Source organism: Petaurus breviceps, unplaced genomic scaffold (genome assembly GCF_028583685.1).
Source record: "Petaurus breviceps papuanus isolate PSGF00001 unplaced genomic scaffold, PetGlider_PUasm1.0 351356, whole genome shotgun sequence".
In the NCBI taxonomy this organism is placed as follows: Eukaryota; Metazoa; Chordata; class Mammalia; order Diprotodontia; family Petauridae; genus Petaurus; species Petaurus breviceps.
Window position 1 is genome coordinate 20,921 of NW_027186266.1, and position 13,075 is coordinate 33,995.

The 13,075-nt window shown below is 60.0% G+C and overlaps 3 protein-coding genes across 5 annotated transcripts; 1 reads left to right on the plus strand and 2 right to left on the minus strand.

Annotated features, from left to right (window-relative positions):
• Positions 1-255: 255 nt before the first annotated feature.
• On the minus strand, positions 256-7,888 carry PRPF31 (pre-mRNA processing factor 31). Its single transcript, XM_069097149.1, is given in 15 exon segments — positions 256-471; positions 692-790; positions 878-1,006; positions 1,249-1,321; positions 1,406-1,479; positions 1,481-1,534; positions 1,793-1,882; positions 2,527-2,684; positions 2,812-2,981; positions 3,395-3,501; positions 3,787-3,884; positions 3,967-4,050; positions 4,719-4,779; positions 4,856-5,040; positions 7,753-7,888. Coding segments are annotated over 14 exon segments (1,500 nt in total). The 5' UTR covers positions 5,033-5,040; positions 7,753-7,888; the 3' UTR covers positions 256-345.
• Positions 7,882-11,203, plus strand: TFPT (TCF3 fusion partner). Of its 3 annotated transcripts, none has more exons than XM_069097150.1 (6): positions 7,882-7,998; positions 8,489-8,747; positions 9,294-9,364; positions 10,587-10,677; positions 10,768-10,980; positions 11,052-11,203. In XM_069097150.1, exons 2-6 carry the CDS (start codon positions 8,493-8,495, stop codon positions 11,181-11,183), a joined length of 762 nt encoding a protein of 253 aa, XP_068953251.1. In that variant the 5' UTR covers positions 7,882-7,998; positions 8,489-8,492; the 3' UTR covers positions 11,184-11,203. The 3 variants fall into 3 exon arrangements, with proteins under 3 accessions (XP_068953251.1, XP_068953253.1, XP_068953252.1); XM_069097152.1 differs by having other exon boundaries at positions 10,608-10,677; XM_069097151.1 differs by lacking the exon at positions 7,882-7,998 and adding an exon at positions 8,197-8,249.
• NDUFA3 (NADH:ubiquinone oxidoreductase subunit A3) lies at positions 11,202-12,106 on the minus strand. The gene is made up of 4 exons (XM_069097153.1): positions 11,953-12,106; positions 11,632-11,706; positions 11,444-11,521; positions 11,202-11,363 (listed from the first exon to the last, which is right to left on the minus strand). The coding sequence occupies exons 1-4, from the start codon at positions 12,089-12,091 to the stop codon at positions 11,272-11,274; spliced, it is 384 nt and encodes a 127-aa protein (XP_068953254.1). The 5' UTR covers positions 12,092-12,106; the 3' UTR covers positions 11,202-11,271.
• Positions 12,107-13,075: the final 969 nt, after the last annotated feature.

The following is a 13,075-nucleotide window of genomic DNA, read 5'->3' on the forward strand; positions in this document are numbered from 1 at the left end:
CCCAGAGACAAGGGGCAGAGGGCGGGGCCACGAGATGCCGGCGCGCGGTTGACTGGCGTGGCCGCCACTCCTCCCTGAGCCACCAATGAGGGGGCGGGCCTGGCAGGAAGGAGACCCGATTGGTCCTAGAGACGGGGCGGGCGCTGCCCCTCAGCTTCTCCTTCCGTGAAATGGACCCTCCTGCTACCAGGAGGGAAACTGAGTCCGGAGGCGATGATGCTTTCAACTTCCCCCGCACACACAAGACCCAACCACTTTATTAAACGTTTTTATTTGGTTTTTAACGTTTTCTTTACAAATTACGAGAGAAAACTAAAGGGGGGGAGTTGGCCTCGGGTGGCTCCGTCATGTGGACAGCACCCCGCTCTTCTCCCCCTTGACCTTGAGGAACTCGGCCATGCTGGAGAAGTACTTCTGGTTGGCCTCCGCCACCTTCTTCTCGGCCGCCTGCGGGTTCACTATCTCCAGGCCCTGCGGAGGGGGCGGGAGGGGCGCTGAGAGGTCCGGGGCGCAGCCCCCCCCAGCCCTCATACACACACACTGGGGGGCAGCAGTGCCCCCATATACACATGTACAAGGGGGGCAGCCCCCCTCCGCCCTATCACCTCCCCCATACACACACTCTGGGGGGGCAGCCCCCCTGCTGACCACCTCCAGCTGCCCTGGTCAGACCAGGGGCCTGAGGCAGTACCTGCAGGGGTGTGAAGGCCACACTGGATGCTGTCCCCGAGGACCGGTCTCGAATGGTAGACTTGCCGCCATAGACCACACTCTGCTTCTGCAGGGTCCGCTATGGGTACAAGAGAACAGCCTGGAACCCAGGCCCCCCATGGGCCAGGCTGGCACCCCCTGCCCACAGCCCCACCTTCCCAGGCACCTGCAGAGTCTTGGAGATCCTGGCCTTCGTAGCCTCATTGACTTGGGTCTGGCGCACACGCCCACTGCCAGACTTGCCCAGGTGGCCCAGGCTAAAGCCCAAGTCCTCCTGGTAAGCATCCTCCTCGATCTAAGGAGACATAAAGGAGCCTTGGGAGCCCAGCCCACCAGAGAGAAGCAGCCAGGGTAGGTCTCAGCCCCTGAAAGAGGGCCCAGCCCACTGGGGGGGGGGGGAGTAAGGGGGTGGGGGGGGGGCTCCACCCCCCCAAGAGGGCCCCAGCCCACGGGGAGGGCAGTCAGGGGCTGGGAGAGGGTCTCAACCCCCCAAAGAGGGCCCAGCCCAATGGGGGGGCAGCCAAGGGAGAGTCTTACCTCCCCAAAGCTCATGCGGTTGGCCTGTTTGCGAATCTCAGTCAACCCCAAACGCTCCTTCATCTTGCGGTACCTGGGGTAGAAGGAGAGGAAGGATGAAGGGAGGGAGCAGTGAGCACCCCCTGTGGGGAGTCCCAGGGGCAGGGCCCACCCTCACCTGCGGCCACCCCGCTTCTTCCTCTGGCCGTCTAGTGGGGCAGGCAGCGGCTTCACCTGCTTCACAGGGGGGGGGCTCCTGCCACTTGTCAAATTTCCGCTCGATCTCATCCTTGAGGTCATAGCCCACCTGGAGAGAGCGCATAAGACTGAAGGGGGAACCGCCAGGGGGAGAACAGGCAGAGAGGGACCCTGTCCCCAGTCTGGGCCTCAGTTTCCCATTGTGTCTTCAGTAATCCCTGAGCAGCATAAGGGATGGCGTCTGCCCTCAGCCAGCTGGTGAGGGAGGGACACAGGCAGGATGCCCCCCCCCTTTACACTGCTGGGATCATGAGCCCCACCCCACAGCAAAGAGGAAACAGAGGCAGACCCTCCCCTGCCTTCCTACCTTCCCCTCAGGGCTCTCATGGAAACTGTCCACTCGCGCAGCCAGGGTGCACTTGGCGGCCACCAGGCGAGCTGCCTTCCGCCGCAGATCCTGAGGGAAGCAGGGCATGCTCCGTCATGGTGTGCAGTGAACCTCACCCCCACCCCTCCTGGCCTTTCCAGAGAGGGCGGACCTTCCAGAGCAGGTGTGATGTGACCCCTAGTCCCTGAAAGGACCTGTATCTCACAGGATTCCTTTGGAATCTTGAGGATTTGATTTTGACATGTTCCACAGTTCTTCTGACCGGGGTTGGGCTCCCGGGCTTCGGCAGACTGACCACCCCATGGCCAGGGCACAGAAGAGCTGAGACCCGGGCTTGAAAAACCCCAGAGCCACAAAAATCGACATCTAACCAACCACATGGCCCCACTGTACAGACAGCAAGACTGAGATCGGAGAGGAGAAGGGGCTTGCCCAAAAGTACTGAGGCCTGCCCCAGCGTGGGGGCAGAGAGACACAAGTGGAGGAGGGAGATGGGGACAATGGCAAAGGACACATGCTGGCCAGGATCTGTCACCTCCACTCCCCAATTCTCCGCTTCCTCATCCATACATGCTGCTGCCTCCCAGGGGTATCCAGTGTGCAGTACACACACATGCGCACAAACACGTGCACACACACATGCACACGCGCATGCATGCACACACACACGTGCGCACACAGCCTCAGCACTCAGCACAGAGGAGGGGGCTCACCGGGGGAAGCGACTGCACAATGTCACTGTGGTAGATGTAGCCCGTGTGCGGGAGCACGGAGGTGGATGAGAAGCCCGACAGGGTCTTGCGCTGGGCCCCCAGCAGCATGATGTTGCAGGCGGGCATCTTGGAGAGGTTGGTCAGGCCGCCGGCCACGCCTGGGTCGAGCCGAGGAGGCCATCAGGGGATGCGGCCCCCCTCTCCCCCCGCCCCCGGCCCCTCCTGAGGCTCTTGGCCCTGGGGTCTCTTCCTGGTGCCCCCCCACCCCAGCCCTGCCCGTCTCACCCATGATCTTGGCGGCAGCAGAGGCACCGATGATGAGGGAGAGGTTGGGGGCGATGAAGGACATGCGGGACTCCACGTACTCGTAGATGCGATGCTTGGAAGCGTTCAGCTCCAGGGCCATGTCGCAGGCCTCCTCTAGGCGCTCCAGCTCCTCCTCAGACAGCTGCTGCCTAGAGAGCCAGGGAGTCAGCCCCCCCTCCCTGACTGCCCCTGGGCTGAGCCCTTGGGGGGCCAGCACCAGTGTCCACAGGGGCAATGGGAGTCAAGGCCCTGCCTTCCACCTCTGCCTTGACTGACCCTTGTTAGCTAGGGGACTGTGGGTAGGCCTCCCCCAGGAGGCCAGGGCAGGCAGCAGCCTGGGAGGGCCTGGCTTAGGGCACCTGAGGCCAGGCAGGAATGCCTCGGCCCCCTGCACCTGCACACAGACCTGAGGCCACCCCAGGATGTGGACGGAATCCTTCTTCTCTCCCAGTGGTTCTGAGGGGGGGCAGGCAGCAGAATGATCCTCCCCCCACCCTGAGGCAAGGAGGAGGAGGTGACTGGGCTGGGTAAGGAGGTGGCAGCCCCGGCCCCTCACACGCACCCCTGGGTCGTCGAGGCTGTCACGCTGACCACCATGATGGTGGCATTGGTCAGGATCTGCTGCAAGGTCTCATTGTTCTTACACTTGTCCAGGCTGTTTCCGAGTTCCTAGGGGCAAAGGGGGGGGTGAGGATCTAGGGACAGGCTGGTCATCTGGGCCAGCCCACAGGGCCCAAGCCCCTCCTGATGCCCAGCACACCATAAGTCCTTTCAGACAAAGGTCTTGGAAAGAGACTACTCCAGCCTCATTGACTTCCTCAGACTGGGCAGCCCTTAGGACAAGCCTGTGTGTCCCCATGTCCCCCTCCCTCAAACAGGGACTATGGTCTTTCCTCTCTCCACACACACACACACAGAGACACATCCACACCCACACACACCCGGCCTACTAACCTTGACTGTCCGGATATAATCCAAGGCATTTGGAACAAGAGACTCCAGTTCTGGGAAGCGCTTTGAATATTTGTCTCGGATAAACTTGTGAATGATGTCTTCAGAGAAAGGAGATGGCAGTTGGTGGCTCCCCTCGCACCCTCCCTGCCCCTTCAGCCACCCCCTCCCTAGCTCACTCACTCAGCTCATTCTCGATCTCCACGGTCAGGTTGTTGGCATCCACGATGACCCGGTACTCAGGGGCAGCCTCCACCGGCCCTGTCACTGTGGAGAGGGCCCAGTCGGCTAGCATCCTGCCAGCCAGGTCCCCCCAGGGCAGAGGGGAAATGATGAGGCCAGGCACTCTCCTACTCAGGTGAAGGAGGACGAGGAGAAAAAGGACAGTGACCACAGCCCTGGAAAGCCCAGCGCTCTCTGATGGATGGACCGAGCAGGCCTTGCCCGAGGGGATAGACCTGGGCTGACACAGCCCATGCAGGAACAAGATCAGCTCCAGCCCCCAGAGTGGCTCCCAGGGCTTTCTTTTTTCTTCCCTCTCCCCACCAAAGAGGCGGGAAAGGAGAGGTCCCCTAGGTGAAGAAGAGAAGCTGCCTCCCTCATGCTCCTCCTCTGGGAAATGAGGGGCCTGGCCCAAATGCTTCCAGCTACAAGTGTGGCCATTCAGTGTCCCTGGGGGTGACCCCAAGTTCTGACTGCCCTTCCCTGGGGCCCCACAACGGTGCTGCAGCACAGCCTTGAATTAGAGCTGGAAGGGCCCCAGGGGCTGTCAGAGCCGAGCAGCCTCATTTCACAAGAGAGCCAGAGAAGCCCCCAAAGGAGAATGGCTTGTCCAAGGTCACCCCGGGAGCAGACTTTGAACCCAGATTTCATGCTTTCTGCCTTATGCTCCATGGCCTCATGGGCCACAAAACCCAAAGGGAGGGACGGCATACCTTCAGAAGCCTTGGCCTGTTTGCTGACATACTCCTCAATCTTCACCATGATCTCGGCAAACTAGAAAGCAAGAAGATTAAGGCCGAGCCACCAGCCTGGGGCCCCAGGCCGCCACCTGCCCTATCTCCCCACTCACCATCTTGCTGTCCCACAGCTTGGCGATGCTCTTCACCGAGTCCCCCGAGAGGTCCAGCTGCATCTCCTCCTGGACATCCTCGATGGCAGGCTCCTCCTCCTCTTCGCCAAAGCTCCCACCCTCTTCCTCCTCGGCCGCCTCCTCCAGGTCGGCCAGGAGCTCATCTGCAAGCGACATTCTGGGGCCTAGGACATTCCCAGCCCCAGGAGCCAGTCAGAGCCAAAAGATACCCCAGCCCCCAGTTTTATAAGAGACCCCCGGGCAGAGAGCAGCGGGGCCGCTGGTCAGAGCCCGTGCTTGTATCCCAAGGGGAAGAGGAGGCCGGGCCTGAGGGCTAGGCCCTGGTGCCAAGATGGAGCACAGGCAGACCCTGGCAGACCCACAGGCTTTCTAGCCTGGGGTGGAAGAACAACATAGGCACAGAGCCAGGAGAAGCCGGCGTAGTGTGTGCACTTATGGGAAGGAGGGGAGTGGGGGAGGCGTCTGGAATCTGACATCCAGAGGCAGAGAAAATGAAGAGGAACATAAGAAGACATGAATAGCGTGGACATCGGAGCTGGCAGGAGCCTGGAAAGGGGGTCCCACAGCCTCAAGGGAAAAGACTTACCCAAGGTCACACCTGGAGTAAGAGGCAGAGCCAGAACCCAAGGCCAGTCAACTCGCTGGGCCCTACCAGGCTCCCCTGCCACAGAGAGGCTGAGTGGCCAGCAGAGCACCCCAGGGGACACAGGCCAGAGAAAGAGAGAGAGAAGCACCCAAATGGAGGCAGCTGGGCCTGCCCAAAGGGACAGACAGATATCAGAGGCAGGGATAAACGTAGGCAGAGTTGGGGGGAGAGAGATAGGAAGAAAGTGACCAGATGCTTGAGGTCTGTGCTACATCAAAGGGGGAAGGGGGACATTCTCTAGGCAGGCAGAGACACAGATAAATCAGAAGCAAAGACACAAAAACACAGAGAAAACTGTGTGGACAGAGAGAGAGAGAGCTATGGAAGAACAAGGAGGACAGAGACAGGCATGGGCAGCGGTCAGGGGGAAAGCGAGTCTGGAGGCAGAGAATAAAAGGCCAGTAGGACACACATCCCCCAGGCAAGAACAGACAAGGGACCAGGGGCTGCAGATGGACCTGGGCAAAGCCTGGGAGGGCAGCACAGGGCAGGGCCGTCTGACCTCACATCACTACTGGAATGCTGACAAGCTGAGTAGCTAGGACACTCCCCTATGGTTTCCAAATCTTTTGTCAGGGCCTTCACCATCTCAGAATAAGACCCAAGAACTGAGAGCTCCTTAGTTCAGCCAGGCCCCAGGGGCTTGGTCGCCAAAGCTTGCTCTCCAGCATCCCAGGCCCTTGGACAGCAGGGCATCCAGATGCCAGGAGGTCCCTGGGTCTGCTCAGGCAAAGCCCCCTTCCCTTCTCAGCCCTTTCCCACACTCTCCCTTCCTCTTCCATGCAAAAAAAAAAGTTGGCTGCATAGTCCCCTTCTTTCCTTCCTGCCCACCTCACACATGCTCACTGGGCCAGAAGGAGCAAGAGGGACCCACTTCCAGCCCCCCCCCTCTGCTGCCACACTCAGCAGCCTCTCTCCTCGAGGGTAGCTCTCTGAAGCTCCATCCCCTATTCTGATCTTACCTACCCAGCAGCCCCCAGATCAGTCTTTCTCTGGCTCCCTTGCCAACCCAAGCCCTCACACCCAAAGGCTTGACTACACATGCTGATGCTGCTCAAACATTCTTGGTCCTCCCATCAATCTGAACCCCTCCTGACCTAGGGCACACTGACAGCCAAGGCCCCCTCATGTGCCATCACCAGTCTCATCTCCTGATTCTGAACTCTAGAGTTCTCTCCCCCAGGGCCGCTGCTTGGGCCCTTCCATCTCTTCCTCTGCTTCACTCCTCCACCCTTACTTTGTCCTCCTGGAGAAGTCAAGTCCCTGTTCCTCATCCTGTTCTTCCAGGACATCACCCATCTTCTCTCCTTTATGGCCAGGCCCCCACAAGGACCCACCGTGCTCCCTCCCCAATGCCGCCCCCACTCCCACCTGGCCACAGCCCTTGGCTTTGGCTCACTGCCAAAGGAGCCCCACTGTTCTGCCCCAAACCCATCATCTACACCGGCCGCTCTTTCTGGGCCTCTGGGGGCCCTTTCCCTTCTCTCTAGGTGTCTCTCCCTGCTCCCCTCCGCTCCCATCTCCCTCTAGACGCTCTCCGGGATGGGCAGCTCCGGCTGGGTCCTCACCTTCACCTAAGCCGGCCCCTGTGCCAAACTTCGGCTCAAAAACCTCCAGACCGCCCGGGGGCACCGCCCGGGGCCGGGCTACGGCCTTCAATAGTCGTGCTTCTGGCTGAGCTGTGCGGCCCCGACGGGGCCCAAGTCTGCCTCAGTTTCCTCATCCGTCCTTTCTTCCCCACCGGCTACTCCTCTAAAGCTCCCATTCCCCGCGGTCACCCACGTCGGGCCCTGCCTCAATTTCCCTCACGGCCCTTTGGCTGTGGCCAAGGGCTCTGGCTCCTGCCTCTGCAGCTTGTCCGCGGGGTGGGGCCCTCAGCCACTGCTGGGGGGGTGAGGGGGGCTTCCTGACTCCATGCCCCCCCGGCCCTCCCCCGCTTCAGCCTGCTCCGCTCCCGGGGCCGCTGGACGAGACCCGAGGGGGCCGCTGCCATGCCCCGGCCCCCGCCTCCGGGCATTTGCACAGGGCCAGCTCCCTCGTCGCCACCTCCGCGCAGTCAGCCCCGATCTGCCCCGCGCTCGGCGCGCTCTGAGAATCATTTCCCATTTATTTAGATGCCAACGTGTCGACCCCCCACCACCACCCTCCAGGGCAGGTTCCCAGAGGAGAGGGGACCTAGGCCGCCCTGGCCCTAGCGCAACCCCCACCCCCTCAACTGCCGCTCACTTACTGCCTCCTCACAAGCCGGTGCTGGACCTCAGCAGAAAGCGTCGCGGTAAAGTGACGTCACACCCGCCCGGCTCCTCCTCGCGCATGCTCCAGTCTTTCAGAGGGGGCGCACGGTTGTGACACCAGCAGGCGCTGATTGGCTCCCCAGAAGAACCAATAAAAACCGGCGGCGGCGGCCGGCAAGACCTGGGGGATCCAGGGCAGTCGGGGGACGGCCACGGGGTGCTCTGGCCCCTCTGCAGGCCGGGTAGGTCGGACGCCCTGGATATCGGAGTCGTTGAGAGGGATGACGACCTGGACCCCCGGGTACCTGGCTCGTTGAATCCCCGCAGGAAGGCCAGGGACTCAGAGCCTTGGACCTTGAGGCAAAGCAGGGCGGGGGAGAACTGCAACTCCCAGGAGAAGCCAGGGCAGAGGCCTGGGCTGTGCAGGAGCCGGCTGGCCCGGAGCCTCCTGGGAGTTGTAGTCTCCATGGCTGCTCCAGCCAAGACGGGGACTGTAAGGAGATTGCGCCGGGTCCTGGGAGGAGCGGAAGGGAAGGCCCGGGGAGGGGGCGATGGGTCCACAGAACAGCACAGAATAACAGGGACAGAAGACCCCGGAGAGGGGCAGACGGGCCCCCCAGAGGGGGAGGACGGAAGGCCGCAGAGAGGAGCAGTAGGGGTCCCCAGTGGGGAGATGGGGGGACGGGGTCCCCGAAGTCAAGGTCCCTAGCCAACCCTTTGCTTCCCCGGCAGCGCAATGGCTGGCGTGGGCTTCGAGGAGTTCTCGGCTCCGCCGGGCTCGGAGCTGGCGCTGCCTCCGCTCTTCGGCGGCCACATCCTCGAGTCGGAGCTAGAGACGGAGGTGGAGTTCGTCGGGGGAGCCCTGGGTGGGCCGGGGCTCCGCGAACGGGAGGAAGAGGAGGAGGCGGCCCGGGGCCGCCGGCGTCGCCAGCGAGAGCTGAGCCGCCGCAAGTACCAGGCGCTGGGCCGGGGGTGGCGGGGGTGGGAGGGGGTGGGCCCCCGCCGGCCCCCCAGCCCCCCCCCCCTTCCCTGGCGGGGGGGGGGGGGGGAAGGGGGCAGGATCCTCCCCAGGTGACCGCTGCCAAGCCTTCCTTTTAGAGGCCAGGCCCAGCCCTTCTAATGCTTGGGAGACGAGAGCAGGCTTCCTGTTTGCCTCCAGACCCTTCACAGCTCGGCGTCAACCGAGATCTCCCATCCTGTGCTTGGGCCATGAAAGACTTTACATTTAGCAGCCCTAGCCTGCCTCCCGGATCTTGTGTCTCCAAGGGTGATTCCAAACCTCCTCATGTGACTGCCCAGATCCCTTGCCCCTAGCCTTACTTATACTACCCACAGATTGGTGACTACTACGGTGACCAAATTACATCCCTAGGGCCATTTTCCCTTTTGAAAGGTCATTGGACTAAACGACTCTGAGAGTTCCCCTATTGGAGCCTATTTCCTGGAACTAAAATGTTATAAATGGTAGTGGAATGCTCACTCACACCTGAGGAAAGACCAAGGGAATGGGGCCTCTGATCTTTTCTTTACCCCTCAGGTGAATGAGCGGGTCTTGAACAGACTCCACCAGGTGCAGAGAATCACCAGGAGGCTCAGGCAAGAGCGAAGGTGAGGTTGAAAATTGGACCAGGCTATATTTGATTGCATTCGATTGCCACCATGGGGGGAGGAGAAGGGGAAGAAAATTTGAAACTCAAGGGATGGTGGAACTGAATATTGTAAACGAAAAGTAAATAAATTTTTATATATATAAATAAAAGTTTTAAAAAGACAATTGGGCCAGGGAACAGTTCAGTGCTTTAAACACAGTCTGGGGCTGGAAAGTCTTCCTTGCCAGAACTTTTAGGATAGAGGCAGAGTAAAAAGGGGCATTTTAAGCCTCTGATACTCAGTTTTCAAAAAGATAAAACCATAAGCTCTCTGATTGTGGAAGATGCTAGGCAGGTCCTTGGAATGTAAATTAATATTCCCCAAACAGTTCTGACCGTGTAAATTCCTTACTAGAAGATCTTACATGGCTTCCCATTCCCATTGCTCCTCAGCCTGCATTTAAAGCCCACACTGACCTGCTTCTCCAGTCCATGTTACTGCCCTGGGAACACTCTGCATTCCCATATAATCTCCCTTTTTCTCCCTTCTCAGAATCTTTACCTTCTTTCTAGATAAAGTTCAAGTGTCCATTCCAACTTCTCACCTGTCTCCTGTTTCAACATTCCCCCCAAATTACCTTATTTATCTCAGTCAGCAAGCATTTATTAAGTTCCTACTATGTGCTGGTCAGTGTGCCAAGCACTGGGAATAAAGACAAAACGTCATTATCCTCAAGGAGGACACATCCTAATGGGAGAGACGTTAGATGCCAGGTAGATGGAACTACATTTCAGGGGACTAGATACAACATGGCCAGTCTAGACCAACTAGAACAGGGGTGGGAATCCTTTGACCTTCTAAATCCTTAAGTATGGCCTTCTAACCGAATCCACATTTTACAGAACAAATCATTAAGGCCCCTCGTGGCCGTAGGGCTGCAGGTTCCCCACCCTGAGCTGAAGATTGGGCAATGGGGCTGGTGATGAGGGCAGAGCAGGCTAGACCAGGAGACTGACTGTAGGGGCTGCAGACCCTAAGGTTTCCATCTTCAGAGAAGAGTGGGTCCATAAACAGCCAGAGCAAGACTGAGGTTGTAGAAGGGAGGACAGAACTACATGTGTCACATATGGCTTTTGAGTGGAGAGACACTGAGAGATCAGCATGCACACAGGAAGAGGAGCTGGTTTGAGGGAAAACCAGGATTTGATCCTGGCTGCTCCAGCTTCTCCATTTCACTCAGTCCTGCTGTCCTGGACCCCAGGTTTCTCATGCGAGTCCTGGATTCCTACGGGGATGACTATCGGAAGAGCCAGTTCACTATTGTGCTGGAGGTAAGGCCTTGGGCAGGGAGGTCCTGGGGCTGGGGAGGCCGGGGTCCCAGAAGGAGTGAGCCCTCACTTCTCACTTTGGCCCCACACTAGGATGAGGGCAGCCAAGGCCCCGATGCCCCCACCCCGGGAAACGCAGAGAACGAGCCGCCAGAAAAGGAAAGCCTGTCACCTCCCCCTCGGCGGCCCCCTGAGGCCAGCAGCCCCCCGCCTGGCGAAGGCCCCAGTGGAAGGAAGAGGAGGAGGGCCCCCCGGGATGGGCGCCGAGGCGGGGTGCTGCTTACCCCGGAGCTGGGCCCAGGCCAGGTGAGCCTACAGAGGTGGGGGAAAAGGTGGGTTTTCCCAGGAGTCCAGCCTCACCCTTTCTCTTCCCTCAGATCAAGGTGGAGGATGACTTTGGCTTCGAGCCGGATGAGGCCCTCACACCAGGATGGGTGGCCCGGGGCCCGGACAAGCTGCTCTCCTACCCCAGCTTGGCCAGCCCTCCATTTGACATCACCCCTCAATAAAGCTCGGCCTCTCCTCTGTGCCTCTGCAGCTCCTGGAGCCTTCTGGAGCGTTGCACGTTTATTGGGGGGAGGGGGGGTGCAGGGGGGTTCACAGGTTCTTCAGCCACTGGAGAGACGGTCCCTGGGCATCCTGGGGGTGGCTGGGCACGTCAGGCATGTTGCCGTCATCTCGGAGGGGAACTGGAGGGGAAGAAGGAGGCGGCTCACGGGCCGTCCGGCCGCCCCGTGCCCGCCCCCCCGCCCCCAAGCCCCCCACTCACCCGGGTAGTTGTAGGGGGTCGCGCGGTTGATCATGCCGGCGTACTGCGTGTAGGGGCTCAGGGGGGGCACGAGCAGCGCTGCAAGGGGGGGCGGCAGGATGAGGGCCGGGGCTCCTTCCCCCCCCTCCCCCACACCGTGACCGTGACCTCGACCCCGGCCCTCCCCCAGCCCGGGGCGCGGGGCTCACCCAGGGTGCCGATGGCGAAGGACACGGTCAGCACCGGCTCCTTGGCCCAGGCCTCCTTCAGGAACCGGCCCAGTCCTGGAAGAGGGGAAGAGTGCACACTGACCTCTGAACTCCGCCCCGGCTAGACGTCACCCCTGACCCCGCCGTCCGTGATCTTGACCCCTACAGGGGCGGCCGCAGCCCCGCCGCCCCGCGCGTGACCTCTGACCGGGGACCGCGGGCCCCACCTCCTGCCCTGGGCCTCTGCGCACCGCCCCTGACCCCTCCCCCACCCCCGCGGGGACCCCCGAACCCCTCCCGGCAGCTGACACCCGCACTCACTGCCCGCCATGTTGGCCTCTTTCGCGTTACCGCAGGGGCAGCTGGGATTTTGGCAGACTGAGGCACGACGCATGCGTGCCTGGCTGACCGGCTCGCCTTTTGCAGCGCGCATGTGCACATCGGATAGAATCTCAGCCATCGATTGGGCCGACTGGTACGAGCGTTTTGCGAACCGAGTGGGCGGGGCCGGAAGTTAGGTAATAGCCTCCTTGCCACCGCAGGTCCGAAGAGAGCATGCGCAGCCAGAGTCGCCGGCACGAATTGGTGGCCCAGGGTGTCTCGCTCAAGTCCTGCCTTAACCTTACACTGCACACCCGTGGGGTTTCGGTCACTGTTGTATTAACAGGTAGTTAATCCGCTGGGCGTGGCGGTGCCCACGGCGATCCCCTGCCGTCGGGGAGGGAGGGATGAGCCCCCGCAGGTCTTCCTTGAGTGGGAGGGGAGGCGCAGCGTCAGCTGTTTCCCCTGCCTTGCTCTGATCCTGAATGACTGGACAGGTTTAAGTGCTTCATCCGCGAGCTGCCTGTTCGTGTCTTCTGAGCATCGATCGAGTGGGGAGCGCCTTGTGTTGCTGTAAGTTTAAGGCTTGTTATCTACACGTGTCAGGAAGCAGGCGCTGCTCGAGACGTTGGCCGCGTTCACTTAGTGCCAACCTTTTTAAGTCCCTGTAATCAACATTATGCCTTTGGCATCGAGCAGTGCCCTCTGCCACTTGTTTGGCCGTAAGTTCTTCCCTCCTCCATAGATCTCCCTGGTAAACTATTCCTGCCTGTGGTTTAACCTTTGTGCCTAAATCACGTACCCACTTTGACCTTATCTTGGTAAATAGTGTAAGACGTTGGTCTGTGCCTCGTTTCTGCCATCCTGTTTTCCAGTTTGCCGGCAGTTTTTGTCAAACAGTGAGTTCTTATCCCAGAAGCTGGCGTCTCTGGGTTTATCCATCCGTAGATAACTATAGTCATTGACAGCTGTGTGTCGTGTACCTAATCTATCCTACTGATGCCCGCTCTTTGCTCAGCCAGTACCAATTTCATTAATTCCCTTGATATTCTGGACCTTTTGTTCTTCCCCATGAATTTTGTCACTATTTTTTCCAGCTCCATAAAATAATTTTTGGTAGTTT

What these genes read in the sequence shown, in the direction of transcription:
- TFPT (XM_069097150.1), top strand. Translation starts at nt 8,493, where the DNA reads ATGGCTGGCGTGGGCTTCGAGGAGTTCTCGGCTCCGCCGGGCTCGGAG. An exon ending in GGTGGCGGGGGTGGGAGGGG is followed by an intron (nt 8,748 to 9,293) that starts GTGGGCCCCCGC and finishes TTTACCCCTCAG; the next exon opens with GTGAATGAGCGGGTCTTGAA. An exon ending in AGTTCACTATTGTGCTGGAG is followed by an intron (nt 10,678 to 10,767) that starts GTAAGGCCTTGG and finishes GCCCCACACTAG; the next exon opens with GATGAGGGCAGCCAAGGCCC.
- NDUFA3 (XM_069097153.1), bottom strand. Translation starts at nt 12,091, where the DNA reads ATGGCTGAGATTCTATCCGATGTGCACATGCGCGCTGCAAAAGGCGAG. An exon ending in AGAGGCCAACATGGCGGGCA is followed by an intron (nt 11,707 to 11,952) that starts GTGAGTGCGGGT and finishes CCCCTCTTCCAG; the next exon opens with GACTGGGCCGGTTCCTGAAG. An exon ending in CTTCGCCATCGGCACCCTGG is followed by an intron (nt 11,522 to 11,631) that starts GTGAGCCCCGCG and finishes CCCCCCTTGCAG; the next exon opens with CGCTGCTCGTGCCCCCCCTG.